This window comes from Dama dama, chromosome 18 (genome assembly GCF_033118175.1).
Source record: "Dama dama isolate Ldn47 chromosome 18, ASM3311817v1, whole genome shotgun sequence".
In the NCBI taxonomy this organism is placed as follows: Eukaryota; Metazoa; Chordata; class Mammalia; order Artiodactyla; family Cervidae; genus Dama; species Dama dama.
This window is the reverse complement of record NC_083698.1, coordinates 83,450,640-83,467,064: the sequence shown is the minus strand read 5'-3', so window position 1 is coordinate 83,467,064 and position 16,425 is coordinate 83,450,640. Positions and strand designations below refer to the sequence as shown.

Below are 16,425 nucleotides of genomic sequence, written 5' to 3'. Positions count from 1 at the left end.
GAGAACATTTCCTTTCTAGAAAACTTGAGCACTTCTAATTCTTAAGTAATGATTTATGAATAGTCCTTTTTTCTTTGGAGAAATCAGTGACACAATAATAACTAATGCTTAGTATCCAGACAAATGCATATTTTGAAGTATAGAAGAACTGATTTGTGAAGTTGAAAGTAACTTACACCTTAGAAAACACCATTTATGTCCTTTTTACCATTTATGCAGCCAAGAAGGAGAAAAGTAGACATATTCATATGTGCAATCTAAATATCTGTGAAGGACAATTTCAACAGTTTTATAAGAAATGTGATTTTATGCTCAAAGACATAGGAAAATGCCATCCTGATTGTCAACAAGGCAAAAGTCATTGCTATTAACTGTATATCAGTAAGTGAGATGTCAATATTGAACCGGATTCTAGCATGGAGGCATTCTAGAAAGGGAGACAGTTGAGTAGGCCTGAGTTCATGACAGTATCCAAAAGCTACTTTAGCGCAAGGGTGTCAACTTGAAGGAAGGTACTTGGAGAAGGGAACCTGTTGAATATATTATCAATTATTTTGAATAAATACGTGGAGGACACTATCATTAAATATGTTTATAGCATGCATATGATATATGGCCCAAGTCATGACAATTTAAAATATGTGTAAAAATCTAACAAGATGGAAATTAGTGGGGAAAATTTGCCATATTTATTAAGATGACAAGCTAGAGATTACTTAGCTACAGCACATACCCAAATTTATGGGATAGCAAGTTCAAAATATTGCAGCAATGTAATGGGGCAAATGTAGCTGGCATTGCTCTAGGAATAACATCTAGAACCGGGGAGGTGATATTCCAGTTCTGCTTCTGTGTGCCCAGCAGCATGTGCAACAGAGCATGAAACCCATGTACTAGCCAGGGCTATAGAAAAAAAAAAAAAAAAAAGGCCATGTCCTTAATTTAAGATAGCAAAGAAACTTAAAATCTAAGACATGAGACAGTGTTGAAGCAAATGGGTAAGGGAAGAGTACAAATATTTAAACTCTGTCATATGGAGGAGTAGCTTGATTTTCCCCCCTATGGTCCCCCCCAAAGCAGAATTCAAACAGTAAGTGGAAGCTGCTGCTGCTGCTGCTGCTGCTGCTAAGTCGCTTCAGTCATGTCCGACTCTGTGCAACCCCATAGACAGCAGCCCACCAGGCTCCGCTGTCCCTGGGATTCTCCAGGCAAGAACACTGGAGTGGGTTGCCATTTCCTTCTCCAATGCATGAAAGTGAAAAGTGAAAGTGAAGCTGCTCAGTCGTGTCCGACTCTCAGCGACCCCGTGGACTGCAGCCCACTAGGCTCCTTCATCCATGGGATTTTCCAGGCAAGAGTACTGGAGTGGGTTGCCATTGCCTTCTCTGAAATGGAAGCTACAGGTAGGCAAATTTTGACTCAGTGTCTAAGGGGAGAAATCCAAGGAGAAGAGTGGGGCTATTTATATATGGAATGAGGGGTGAATCATCCATCATCAGAGACATTCAAGAATGGGCTGGGAAAGAATGGTTGTGCGTTGTTGTTGTTGTTGTTGTTTTTGGTACTAATATTTCCTGTGGAACTAGAAGAATTTTCCCAACCAGAGATGCTACAGTTCTCAAAAGTAGAGAAAAACACATTTGATCAAGACTCTAGCTGTGAAATTTTATAATTAGTTATTTTAGGGACTATGAAACTGGAGATTATTATGAAAGACAACAGAGCATTCAGCATTAATGGGCCTCCTATAGCACTTGTCTTATGCTCTACGAAGCCACCAGGAGTTGGTGGCTATGTACACACTGCCTTCCCCGTTGAATAGCAGGTCCCTTGTGAAGAAAACACAGTCTCTCATTCACATCAATGTACTCACTACAAGAGTCCATTTTATCAGCCCCATTTCTTTTAAAACCTCCTAGAATTCAAAGCATTCCTCACCCCTATTATTTTATATCATGTTTATCCAGGTCAAAAGTGTAAATTAAGCTGAACCCTCATGGTTTGTCTTCTAATGTGGTTTAACTCTACAATCCTACAAATGAAAAAGAGAATGTTGTTCTGAAAAGGTTCCTCTGTGAGTCTTTGAAAAATGGACAAAAATGAAAGCCTAAATAACTTATCTTCTATTTCTTTGCACTGATCACTGAGGAAGGTTTTCTTATTCTTTGGAACTGTGCATCCAAATGGGTATATCACTGAAAAATCACTGCAGATGGTGACTGCAGCCAAGAAATTAAAAAACGCTTACTCCTTGGAAGGAAAGTTGTGACCAACCTAGACAGCACATTAAAAAACAGAGATGTTACTTTGCCAACAAAGGTCTGTCTAGTCAAGGCTATGGTTTTTCCAGTAGTCATGTATAGATGTGAGAGTTGGACTATAAAGAAAGCTGAGTGCCAAAGAATTGATGCTTTTGAACTGTGGTGTTGGAGAAGACTCTTGAGAGTCCCTTGGACTGCAAGGAGATCCAACCAGTCCATCCTAAAGGAGATCAGTCCTGAATATTCATTGGAAGGACTGATGCTGAAGCTGAAACTCTAATCCTTTGGCCACCTGATGCAAAGAACTGACTCATTGGAAAAGATCCTGATGCCTGAAAGATTGAAGGCAGGAGGAGAAGGGGTTGACAGAGGATGAGATGGTTGGATGGCATCATCGACTCAATGGACATGAGTTTGAGTAAACTCCAGGAGTTGGTGATGGACAGGGAGGCCTAGCGTACTGCAGTCCATGGGGTCGCAAAGAGTCAGACACGACTGAGCGACTGAACTGAACTGAAATAACTTATCAGAATAAACATTGGTATGTTTCTTCATAAGGCTGTAGGTAGTCACAGGGCACATACTTCCTTCTCCTAAGAAATGGGTTTCCTCTATAAGCAACTATTTGGACCAAAAGCCACCAAACTCAAATAGTAACAGAGAAGTCAAGTGTTAAAGAGCAGTGACTGCTGTAGCTATGCCAACAGAAAATTAATGCAGAAGGGCACCCTGGCTGACTTTCTGTCTTTATGTTAATGACATATTGTGAAATATTCCACACTTAGGTAAAAATTAATTTCCAAAGAAGATGGGTCAGCTTGACAGTAAGCTGGATTGTGTCAATGCCACTCACTAGACTTAAAATGAAATTGCTGTTAGAAACTTTATCTTTTCATTGTCATCAAGGCCAGGAGATGTATCAAGCTCAAATGGACAATATATTTGGTGGCAAAAATGAAGGGAGAAATACCAATGTTTTTCCCAAGAGAGAAAAATGGACCCATTTGTCTATGAGCAACAAAAGGGTGAATTCCTAGCAGCACTGAGATTCCTAGGGGGAAAATTTGACCTTTCTAGTTGCTTTAAATTGGTCTCTCTGGCTTTACCCAAAAGCAGTTTCTGATTGCCTACTTGAACCCTATGAAATCGTTATGACTTCACAAAAGGGTCGAACACTTGGATCAGCCAGGGTCATAGCGTGGTTCTATGTGATGTATATCTGTGGAGCCTCAGCTCCCATTTTTTGGAGCCCTAGAGTTATAGCAATCCTCTCAGAGCACCTCAAACTCTGATCTGCCTTCCACTCAGGGACTGACAAGAAAGGCTACAACTGGGAGTCCTGGTTCACCTCTGAATTCCCTGGAAGTCCCACACTGTCTCCTATGTGACTATTACATAATGTAACGAGGCAGGGTGGTGAGGGACAAGCAGGGAACAGAACTCAGAGTTCTAGACATTTTTGAGTAGCTTGAGTCAGTTTCCTTTTCTAACAATGGGCTAAGTATTCTGGTATGTCTTTTCTCTTCCCCTCTTCCCAGCATCCCCCGCCTCCTCCCTCCATCCCTGAATTTTCCCCTCTCATCCCCCAGAGGACTCAAGATAAAGATATAGTCAAGCTTGGTCAAGAGGAGAAAACATCCCATCCACCCCAGTGGAGGGTGTGACTGGTTCTGTCTAAGCAGGAGGACTAAAGTGTTCAGGAAGCTGCTGTTCTTGCCAAAAATAGATCCTCCTCTTGTGGAATTTGCTTTGCTTCTCAGTTCATGGGAGTTCAGGTCACCACCTCATAGGACACAGTTCAATCTTCATCTGTTCAGTCAGTCATTTACTTCATGGTATTAGAGGAATGATTATTGAGGTTGTGGTTAATAATGAATGATACCATTTTAGGAGTCCAGGGAGTGGTTCATGAACCTGGAGTCTCTAGGGTAGATTACCCTACCCTGGGTAATGCCTTTATCCTTTACTTTAGAAAATGAAAATCAAAACTGATACAGTTAATTGATGTGGACCTGGAAATTTCACTTTCATCAAGACAATTCATCGCCTTGAAGAACAGAAAAGTAAACATGAACAAGTAAAAAATGCAAAAAAATGCCAAAGTAAATGACTACTGGATGCCAATTAGGAAGGGAAAAATTATCTTAGTTTTCACAGTATCTAAAAAGGTTTTAGGGCACAGCTCACATACGGAACTCAGGGAGTAAACACTTTACAGTGCAATGTCTGGAAATGATAGAATTTATGATAATAACTAGAATATATAAATGGGATGCATGATAAGTGAGTTTCCGAAAGAGGAACTAGTCAAGGCATAGAAGCAAATGACTGTGAAGAGAAAATACTTGCATACCTGCCTCGATAGTCTAAGAAAGAGCAATCAAGTAAAACTGGCATGCACTTTGAACTCAACAAATTCTAAGAATGAAAACAGGCACTCATAATTGAAGGAAATGCAATCTTTTTATATACAAATATGCCTGACTTCTTTCACCAACAATTAAAGCATGTTGATTCTTTTTCCTTAGTCAAAGCATACACTAAGCATACACACTTTTTATCTAAGTATTTATGGGTGCATTTGCAATGGGGAAATATTCCCCTGTTGAACACGCCATGTGTATTTTTCTTTGAAAATCTAAATACTTAACTGAAGAACTGCTCTTGTAATCCATACTAGGTAAGCAATGAGGTTAATTGGTTCCTATTTATCTGTATTTATAGGCCAATATAGAGAAATTTTTCACTGAGTCAAGCAAAAGTCCCTTTGCTTGTCACTTTGCTAGGGACACAAGGGAAATAAATTAATATCCCCGTTTATTCACAGAGTTAGCAAGTTTATTGAGGATTTGAGATTGATATGCATTATTGAAATAGTAATTAATGTCAGAGTTTCTACTCACAGGCTAAAATGCATCTTACAGATATTATGTTAATGATTCTCAAATTTTAGTATGCAGGGAGCCAGCAAAACATGACCCAATAGGGCAGGGACTCTGCACTCTTGTCAAGCACTCTAGGTTATTTGAATACAGTTGGCCGGAGGAACTTCCCAGGTGAGTCCACGAAGACTCAGAAGTTGTCAGGATGGATTTATAGAAAGCGGCAGATTTGAGATGAGTATACTAGGTCAAATTTCAAGGATGGTGGGATTTAAAGACAGAGAGGAAAGTATTTTCTTAGAAGAGGAAAAGACCTGAAGAAGAGCACAAATTTGAGAGTAAATGTGGCCTAGTAAAGGGGCAACCAGAAAACAAGCCTGAGAGAAGTATGAAAGTTGACACATAAAAGCTGGTTTCCACGCCCCTCACATCAATTATTTATACAACTCAGGTATCTAACGTCTTCATGAACATAACCAGAATATATACAGAAGGAATCTTTCTTTCTCTTTATGCCTGAACCTGATTTTCATATATGTGCTCAATCGCTTTGTCATGTCTAACTCTGTGACCCATTGGACTGTAGCCTGCAAGGCTCCTCTGTCCATGGAATTCTCCAGGCAGAATACTGGAGTGGGTAGCCATTCCCTTCTCCAGAGGATCTTCCTGACCCAGGGATCGAAGCCAGTTCTCCTGCATTGCAAGCGGATTCTTTACCATCTGAGGCACCAGAGAAGCCTGATTTTCATGTGTTATGTCCAGTTATAAGGCTTGATGGGCATTAAGAAAGGAAGCCCTAGAGCTACAATTGCTAAGCCAACTGAACCATGTACCTATAGACAAACACTAGATTTGATGGATTTAGTGTCAAATTAATAGTCATTATGGCAGGTAAATGGCGTAGTACTCTGCCAAAAAAAAAACCCCACATCTTAGGTGCCAGAAATAACTGAATTTAAATCATTGTCACCACTTACTACCAAGGACATTAAATTTGGCCTCTTTGGAATTTTAGTTTCCAAATCTGTTGAAGAGAAATAATTATAAAAGCACATACAATTCCTATACCTTGTATTGGATTTTGAAGACTGAATGAGATGGTAAATCTGACACAAAGTAGCTGGCAGTGAATGAATGAACGCTATTTATAATATTTTCTATTTATAAAGATGTTTTAAGCAGATTAATCCATGGTTACACAATGATATGATTTGTTTTAGGGCAGATAGAGAAAATACCACAACTGTGATATAGGGCTTCCCTGGAGGCTCAGATGGCAAAGAATCTGCCTGCAATGCAGAAGACCCAGGTTCCATCCCTGGGTTGGGAAGATCCCCTGGAGAAGGGAACGGCAATCCACTCCAGTATTCTTGCCTAGAGAATCCCATGGACAGAGGAGCCTGAAGGGCAACAGGCCACCAGGTCACAAAGAACTGAACACGACTGACAGACGAACACTTTCACTTCACTTTCATTTTCAAGAGAGATTTATGTTTTTCTGTGCAAATAAGAGGTGAAATCTGACAACTGTGTAACTGTTTAGCAATGTGATGTATTGTGAAATACACCTTAAGGTATGTTTCTAAAGGTCCCAAAGTCTCCCATTCGAGCTTCACTCCTTGCTGGCGCTCACAGAGGTATCCAGGCATACTAGTCATTCGTGGTTAGTGTGAATTGTTTGGTCAAATCTTTAAACTTAATGACAGTGGAGAGAAAAGGATGTAAAGAAAAGACAGAACCATTCTGTAATAAGGAGCAGCCACAGAAGATGAAGCCCGCTAGATCCTCAGGCCATCATAGGGGAGATCCTGCAAAAACTGGTCTGGTGAGAAATGGGAGCCAGAATAGAGAAAATGGCCCATAGAATGTAGGCCCTGATGAAACGTCAAGTGTTTTTCCTGTAGCCTCCTTCTAGCGGGAGGACTACCATTCCCTGCATGCACACGCCTTCATTTCCATTAAATATCACACAAATGCCTTTTCCTTTTTGGTATCATCTCACAGAGCAAAATCTTCTAAGATGAGAAAGTCAGGCTCAAATGGTCTCACCAGGTGGCCAAAGGAAATCTGAGAACCGAAATGATTTCTCCAAAACATATATATTAAAAAAGCATGCAATGAACTGCACAGAGTATGATATAGGGAAAAAAAGTATCAAAGGTGTTTGAAGTAACTCGTTCCTTTCATGTGTTTTTTAACACTATGATGACTGCTTCTTCACCACTGCTCACTATTTATTACTATTATCTATAATTACTCTCCTTTTTTTTCACCTGAGAAACTCAAGATGTAATGTGCCTTTCTGGTTTGCAGACTTTTTTTTCTGTTTACTATTCTGATTTTCCTGAATCACTATAGATGATATATCTTTAGAAATTTAGACTTGTAGAGGGAAAAGGTGTTTTCCCATCTACATTAGCAGTACAGTGAGGTGAGTTTTGTTGAAAGAATTCTCTTTCTTGATGGGGGGAAAAAAAGCAGAGTTACATTAATGGGGAATTAGAAATAAGTTCTACATGTTAATCATAAACTGCATAAAAGTAAAGTTATTTGTCACAACAGAAATTGAATATAGGATGATGCAGTGGTAAAGAATCCACCTGCCAATGCAAGAGACGCAGGAGATGTGGGTTTGATCCCTGGGTGAGGAAGATACCCTGAAGTAAGAAACGGCACCCCACTCTAGTATTCTTGCCTGGAGAATCCCATGCACAGAGGAGCCTGGTGAGCTACAGTCCATGGGGTCACAGAGAGTCAGATATAACTGAGCAACTGAGCATACAATACACATAGAAGGAAATGTGTTTTGTTTATATTCAGGGCTAGTTGTTTAGTTGAGGTTCATTGGAAGATTAATTTACCAGACAATGAGAAACTAATCAATGACTCCCTAGCCCTGAGGTGTTTCAAAACATGTCCTTGATACTGCTGTCAGAACAGTTCCCATCTACACACACACACACACACACACACACACACATACACACTCACTCTCCTTGGATGACCCTAATGACTCATCTCTGTACAAATTCCCTGATAATTATCTAGTCAATCCAGCCAGTATCAGCACAATAGTATCGACTCAATCCTGGAAAAGTCTTACAGGTGAGGGCTGTAAGACTTTATGATAACTTGGTTTCCTATCCAAAGAGGCCATAGAGTCCAAGAAATACACAGAACTGTGCATATAAACAGTGAACAAATTATTGTGTACCTGGGTGTGGTATTGGGGCTTCCCAGGTGATGCTAGTGGTAAAGAACTTGCCTGCCAATGCAGGAAACACAGGAGACACAGCTTCGATCCCTGGATTGGGAACATCGCCGGGAGAAGAACATGACAATCCACTCCAGTATTCTTGCCTGGAGAAGCCCATGGAGAGAGGAGCCTGGTGGGATACAGTCCATAGGGTCTCAAAGAGTCAGGTATGACTGAAGCTTCCACATGGTATGTGCACACAGGTGTGATATTGGGGAGAAAAGTACTACTAGCTATCAGAGGCATCGGTATTTATCTTTTGAATGAAAACAGAGAAGTTCTGAATGAGAGAAGTCAGGAGCTCTCCTCGGAGCCAAACTCCGCAAAGGCAGTGGACTTTCAGTATCTTATCTGAGCAGGCCCAGGAAAACCCATCTGTACCCAAAACTTGCCTTTCACACTGGAATTCCTACTCCTGGGGTGGCTATTTCAATTCACAAACTGAAAATGTGCTTCGTTGAAAAGGATACTGGAGGCACCCAGTGAAGACTTGCTTAAGGTGCCACCCAAGGGTGGAGCCTCAAAATCAGGGGACATCAGAAGGTGGGGAGGGACCTCCTTGTGGGCAGACTCAGCCCACCTCATGGTTTTGCTTCCTAGACCTAGACAGTTTCTAGTCCAGTTACAATACACAAACTAAATAAGGGCAGTTTTGCCTTTCAAAAACCCTAGCAGAAAATAGTCTTTGATTTCTCACACTCTAGGGCTTATCTCTCCATGTGAATTGTGACAGTAAAACAATAAAAATTGAGATTTAATTTTAACTCATGTTGGTGACTCTGGGGCAGTAAATGAAGATGATGAGCTAGAGAAATATTAATCCAGGTTGGTTATTTAATGCCTGCCCTTTATTTGAGGAGAACACTATTGAAGGCACCTGTGCAAGACAATGAAATTCTTCAGTTACATTTTAGTTTATCGCCGGTTTCTCCTCGTAGTTTTCACTCTGCTGATTTTATTACCACTGCCACTCATCCTCCGCTCAAAGGTAGGTGAACCCGGAGAGCAGGCTAGTGGGTTTTCTGAGGTATCTAATTGTCCTTTATTGTTGCTATGTAATTATCTGTCTCAGAGCTGAAAGAGTGGTGACACCTTGGGCTTGAAATCAGGATGGTTATACATTGTATTTTGTCCATTTTTCTCCCTCTTAATGATTAATGCTGTTGATTCTCAGTGTGATTAACTAGAATAATTAAATAGTATATTCAATCAGAATTGTTCTCTGCTTGGCAACCAGATGAAGAGAAGAACAAAAGAATCACGACCCTTGAGATCCTGTTGGTCTAGTTATCACTCTCCAGGGAGCATCCCAGGTTAACACAGTCCCTTGCCCTGAGATTAGGCAGCAATGTGACACTGGGGGAAAGAGCTCAAAGGACAATTGGAATTCCTAGGCATGATCTGTGCTACGTGCTTAGCCTCTTTAGTCATGTCCAACTCTGCAACCCTATGGACTGTAGCCCACCAGGCTCCTCCGTCCATGGGATTCTCCAGGAAAGGTGATCTAGGGCAGATTAATTTACTTGGCAGTTCCACATTTTGGTGTAAGCCATGGAACCCCCTGGAAGTGCTGCAGCCCTTGGGGTCACAAAGAGTTGGACACCACTTAGCAAATGAACAACACAAGAACATGAGAGAAGAAGACACTGAAAGCATGAAGTAATTTTCCTTGTTTAATCAGAAAATCTTACACATTATTGTACGTGTTCTGATCATTTGAGATTTTATGTCCTTTGGTGTTCTTGTAGGGATTTTTCTGTTTCCTTTAAGTATGGTCAATCTATTAAGTGTAGAAATATAAACCCAATGCATTTTTATTACCTTATTAAAATGATTTGTATCTGCAAACATTTAGTGAGTGCCTTATTTGTGCCAAGTGTGACAAGGTTCTCTTGGTGGCAAGAAAACGTCACCAGAGCCAGGCTCCCTGCTTTAGGTCTCAGGTTTCCACTTAAAAGCTGTGTGACCTGGACAAATTAATTGACCTTTCTGGGCTTCTATTTTCTCCTATGTAAAAGTGGGATTGTATTGCGCTTGTTTTAAGAATTAAGTGAATGAGCACTCATCAAGAACTTACTTGGGCTGTGGCTGGCACACAGTAAGTGGGTTAGTGAGAATCTCCCCAAATCTGTTAACCCTACAATGGTGCAGTTCCCACCACCCCAAGATGCCTTTTCTCTGAGTAGAAGAAAACCTTCCTGATGTTCTTCTCTAACAAGCATTAACCAAGGTTATATGAGTCTGGGTAAAAACAGAATCACAGTAATTGTAATACTCCAGCCTAGCTCAGCAGTCTGCCACTGGTCTGAAGGAAAATTGTTGTTCAGTCACTAAGTTGTGTCAGACTTGTTGCAACCACATGGACTGCAGTATTCCAGTCCTTCACTATCTTCTAGAGTTTACTCAGATTCACATCCATTGAGTCAGTGATGCCATCCAACCATCTCATTCTCTGTCCCCTCCTTCTCCTCCTGCCCTCACTCTTTCCCAGCATCAGGGTCTTTTCCAGTGAGTGGGCTCTTTGCCTCAGGTGGCCAAAGGATTGGAGCTTCAGCTTCAGTATCAGTCCTTCCCAGTGCATATTCAGGGTTGATCTCCTTTAGGTTGACTGGTTGGATCTCCTTGCAGTCCAAGGGACTCTCGAGTCTTCTCCAGCACCACAGTTCAAAGGCATCAATTCTTCAGTGCTCAGCCTTCTTTATGGTCCAACTCCCACATGTGTACATGACTACTGGGAAAACCATAGCTTTGACTATACGGACCTTTGTTGGCAAACTGGTGTCTCTGCTTTTTAATAAGCTGACTAGGTTTATCAGCTTTTCTTCTAAGCCTTTTTCATCCACAGTGAAGGAAAGTGAGATTAGATAATGAAAAGTCCTTTTTAGCTCTGCCAAGTTCTTCTTTACCAGCAAAGCTGGTGGGGGCCTAGCCTTGGCTGCCCACAGCTTCAGGGTGTCACCTGGTGGGGGGTGGTGGGAGAAAGAATGAGGGGCTACAGCCTCGCAGGCTGGGTCTCTCTCAGCAGTGAGGTCTCACCGCACCCTGAAGTGGGAGGGAAGAACTCACCTCCCCCAGTTTTTATCAGACATTGTTCTGAACCCCCAGATTCTTAAAGAATTTCTAGTGAAAACAGCAGGCAGCCTCCACTGGCCTTGGTTTGGTGGGTTTTGTTTTCAAATTCCATGTGATTCATCCTCCCCTCTTCCCCCTGCCCCTCCTATCCCAGCTAGCTCTGAGGACTCCTCTGAGTCTCTGGCAATCACTAGATGACAAATGTGAAGCACAGACACAAGTCTTTCATCTGAATGCCTCCTCCTCTACCCACTTCAAAGACTCATTACTCCATTTCATGTTCATGATGGCCTTCTTTTGCCAACTCCCCTGGCCCTACCTGTCCGCCAGACCTGGTTGACTCTTACCTCCTGATTCATTACCTGGACCCCTGCTATATTTTAATATTTCTAGTTACTCTCAGCATAAAGTCCTTACTTATGACTGAGAAAGTAAGTTAAACCAGTCAAGACAAACTTTGTCCATGACTGCATATCATCTGTGCTGCTCCTTTGACATATACATGCTTGATACTTTGCTTATCTTAACATAATTTTCAGAGAAAATGAATATAAACTTTTTGCGAGGGAAAGACAAGTAAATAAATAAAAAGCAATGTTCTCTGTGCATGATTCATTAACCAGAAAAAGTGTACTCTTGCTAAGCAATGTAGTCATTGATTTTTTTTTTTTTTCCAAAGTGCTATGTCAAGAGTACATTAGGTTTATTGGGAAAACTGGCATCAAGTTGCATTTGATGAACTCTGTCCCTCTTTCCTTTCCTTCTAATCAACTCATTTGTTAAAACTCAGCTAACGTTATTGGGAGGATTTTTCCAAGTACAATAAAATAATTTCATTTTTTTGCTATTTCAAATGCATATTTAACCATTCAATCAACTGCTAATTAAACCCATTTTAACTGTTGCTTACAATGAAAGCAGAACTTTCTTTCAGAGAACTTAGGACATTAGAAGGTATAAAATTTAAGTAGAGGCTAATTTGATGTGGATTGAAATCATTGTATTGTAACTTTCAGGCTACCAAACTGTGAAGCTTATACTTCTAAACATGTAATAACAGAACAACTAAAGAGTACAAGCAAACAAAAAGTCAATTTTGCTTTATAAAAACACAATAAATCTACACGAAGGTGGAACTAGTAAACTATAAGTTATTGACTGATTTTTTTTTTCATTTCCCTGCTGAATTTTGAGTTGTTTCTGTAGACCAGCCTTAACCCTTAGCTTAATTCAACCTTAATTCAAAAATGTAGCTTCAAAGATGAGAGTCCGTAAGTGGCTTTACCATGTAATGTTCAAAAAGGAGGGGAAGGGCTTTGCTTTACAGAGCTTGTTTCTGTTCCAGGCATTCTACCTGCTGCTTTATCCAAGTTATCTTATTTAACCTTCATTACAAACCAAGAAGACAATCATAAATGTCCTAGCATTCTCATTTTACATTTGCAGAAATTGATGTTCAAAGACATGTGACCCAGCAAAGGCCACAGGGATGGTGTTGAAATGGGATTTGAACTCAGGTTCTGTCAAAACTCATAATTCATGCTTTAACAGTGGTTTTGTTTTACCCTTTTCTATATTTTGTATTTTTGAAGATGTGCCTTCTATTTTAAATAGTCACAAAATTTGTGGCTTGATACTCATTTATCAACAACTCAGGCATAACTCCTTACCATAATGCTTTAGAGAAGAGGTGTATATTGGCCATTTCCTTAATTGACCCCAGGCAACTCAACCTCTTGAAGGTAGATGAGTGCAGTAATTCTAAACCCTGGGGATGGACCTAGGAGAACTGGAGTAAGGGTCTCATGTATGTCATCTGCTGAATGTCCCAGAGTCCCAGCTCTACAACCTGGTGCAATCAACTTGTCAGGATGTGATTCCCCTTCCCATGACACGATGTTTACCATGAGTCATGGCATTAAGTTGGAGTCTTAAAATTTTTAGATGGAAGAGATTTTGCAACTGTGTGTTTCCATGTTTTCATGGAAATAATATTTTATAGCAAAAGAAATTATGCATCACCCCAGAAGCTTATGGGTCTCAGTCAGACAGAAGTTCAAATTGTGTCCTTATGAATTAGGTATTATAATTGGTCAGATTTTGAAGATTAGAATTAGAGATAGAAACAAGTCAATAGCTTACCAATACGTGGCTATACAGATGTCCAACCAACGTCTGTCTGACTCCAGAGCCATGATCTCAACCTCAGCTCAATACCTGTGTCCTATGTCTTCCAAGGGGAATAAGATACTCCTGATACATTGGTATAAATGTCACTTTACTGAAGGAAGTTTATCTTCTTATTGCTTTCCACTGAAACATCAGAAATAGTCTTTATAATCACCACATAAGTGTAAAGGCAGTCCCAGTCCTTCCCCAATTAGTAGCCGTGTGCCATGCGCTCAGCTGCCCCATTGTTCTGGCTCTTTGCAAGCCCCTGGACAGTAGCCCTCCAGGCTCCTCTAGCCATGGGATTTTGTAGGCAAAAATATTGGAATGGGTTGCCATTTTTTCCTCCAGGGAATATTCCTGACCCAGGGATCAAACCCGTGTCTTGTGTTTCCTGCATTGGTGGGCAGCTTCTTTACCACTGAGCCACCTGGGAAGCTCCCAAATAGTAGTTAATGGTCAGTGAAAGAAGCCTGTAATGTAATTGATGTTTATGTAAATGAGTAAAATTAATCATTGTAACTGAATTTTTTCTCCCTTTGGAGAGGAACTAACTTAAATATTTCCAGATAAAAGCTTGTTAAAATTGGCCTAGGCTACATGCCTTAGTTCCAGTAATATTCCCCGTGCAACATTATTCTTTTACAACTATTTTTAGCAGCTTGTTAATGTTATTCTTCTCAGAACTCTGTGCTATTTCGTTGCTTATTTTTCTAGTTCTTGGCTCTTCTTTGTATTTCTTGTGATGGAACAACATGATAAAAACAGGGCCAGGTTTGTCTGACAAGTTGTAAGAGAAGAAAATTGAACAATAATATTTTCTGTTTGTAGAGTGCATCTCTTACTGGTAAGTCAGTCCGTCTGGTTTATGTGTTCACTATGGACCCCGCTTTTTCTCAGGAAGACAGTCCCACAGATGTTGAGCAGCATTCCCTAGTTGATTGGTTGTAAATCCAAGACCAGACTTCAGGTTTCTGTCAGATACTTCAGGATTTCTTGGGGAAACATTTTATGCCAAGAGAAAGTTGAAGAGAGGAGAGAGTCAGCTGAACAGAGTCTTAACACGCTGTACCAGCCCCGGTCAGCGACGGTAAAAACACGGCTGGGAGGGCCGCCTCTGTGTCTGTGGCTGTCGTGGGCTGCTTCTGTTTCCTCCACAGTCTATGCCTCTGATGCATCATGAATCTCAAAGTTATAATAGAAATTATGATAAGTAAAAGAATTAATACTTAAGGAGAGACTTAGATGCTCCATCTAGAAAAACTAAACAGATGGGGAAAATACAGCACTTGTAAAGAACTGTAAACCTTAAAGGGATAAAGGCTCTGATGGAAGAGGGGAAGAGGTAGGTTGAGAAGCCTGACAAAGGAAAGGAAAATGAGTGGGAGAGGATTTAAAAAGACCACAAGTGAGAGAAGAGGGAGGAGAGGAACTCTGAGAATACATAAGGACCTTCTAAAGGGGCAAATGAAACTGGATATTGTTTTCAATGTTGGTCTAAAATATTGTAGGGATTTCAAATAATGGGGTGTGTGTGTGCTAAGTCATTTCAATCACCTCTGACTCTTTGCAACCCCATGGACTGTAGCCCACCAGGCTCCTCTGTCCATGGAATACTACAGGCAAGAATACTAGAGTGGGTTGCCATGCCCTCCTCCAGGGGATCTTCCGGACCCAAGGAGGGAACTCACATCTCTAACGTCTCCTGCATTAGCAAGCGGGTTCTTTGCCACTAGTGCCACCTGGGAAGCCCAAGATAAAGGGGTAAATGCTATGAATGCTAAGAAAGTGAACATTTTAGATACAAAAGAGCATCAGAATGATGGGCAAGAGAAAAAGAAAACATAGAATCATGCTGATAGTAATGTGGTAGGAGATGAACAAAACCAGGAAGTCCAAATGTGATATATATTTATTTCATGAATATTTGATGAGAACTTTCGAGGCCCAAAGTATGGTGCTCAGTGAATGATAGCATCTTACGCAGTTTAAATGAATGTTTCTGATTTCAAGTAGCTTGCAAGTTTGCTGAAAAGTTAATATATACCATGGCCAGCATTCATCACAAAATAAGGTTGTACATAAATCCATGCCAGTGATGGAAACAAATAATTTATGTTATCGGCATGTAGTTTAAGGGTGAATGTATCTAGGGAAACAACATTCACCATCCCCTCCATTCCCCTACCCTGCACAGTCCCACTTGCCTACAATGTGCCACTCCTTCTATGTTCTTTATCTCAGAGAATTGGCTACCACTTATCCAGGTCTGCAATCTGCGTGTCATGTCAGATCCCTCAGCTCTTCCTAAGCCCACATCACTCAGTCAATGTTGCTTTACCTCCTGAATCCACCTGCCTCCCATCTGAATCTTCATTTCCGTTCCTGCTGGCACTGTTCTCCACTGGGCTGTCTTCATCTCTCTCTTTCACAGACCATTTTACACTGTTTCCCCCCAAAGTCTCCTGCCAGAGGACTATTTTTTACATGTCAGCCTCATCCTATTGCATTTACCACTGGTCCTAATTCTTCCATTGGCTTCCCAGGTGGCTCAGTGGGTAAAAACACAGGCAGATGTGGGTTTGATCCCTGGGTTGGGAAGATTCCCCTGGAGGGGCACATGGAAACCCACTCCAGTATTCTTGCCTGGAGAATCCCATGGAGAGAGGAGCCTGACGGGACAGTCTGTAGGGCCACAAAGAGTCAGACACAATTGACGGACTGAACATGCACTGGTACTACTTCTTCTATGGCTCCCTTTGGCTGACAGAGGGAAATATCTAAC

At 41.0% G+C, this 16,425-nt stretch overlaps 1 protein-coding gene across 4 annotated transcripts in view; it reads left to right on the top strand.

Annotated features, from left to right (window-relative positions):
* The first annotated feature begins 9,230 nt into the window (after positions 1–9,230).
* The window catches only part of SLC13A1 (solute carrier family 13 member 1), a 110,843-nt gene continuing 103,648 nt past the window's right edge, over positions 9,231–16,425 (top strand). For all 4 annotated transcript variants that reach the window (XM_061165705.1, XM_061165703.1, XM_061165706.1 and 1 more), the window contains exon 1: positions 9,231–9,387. In XM_061165705.1, the coding sequence (XP_061021688.1) occupies positions 9,289–9,387 (99 nt within the window). In that variant the 5' untranslated portion in view covers positions 9,231–9,288. The remainder of the gene's footprint in view (positions 9,388–16,425) is intronic.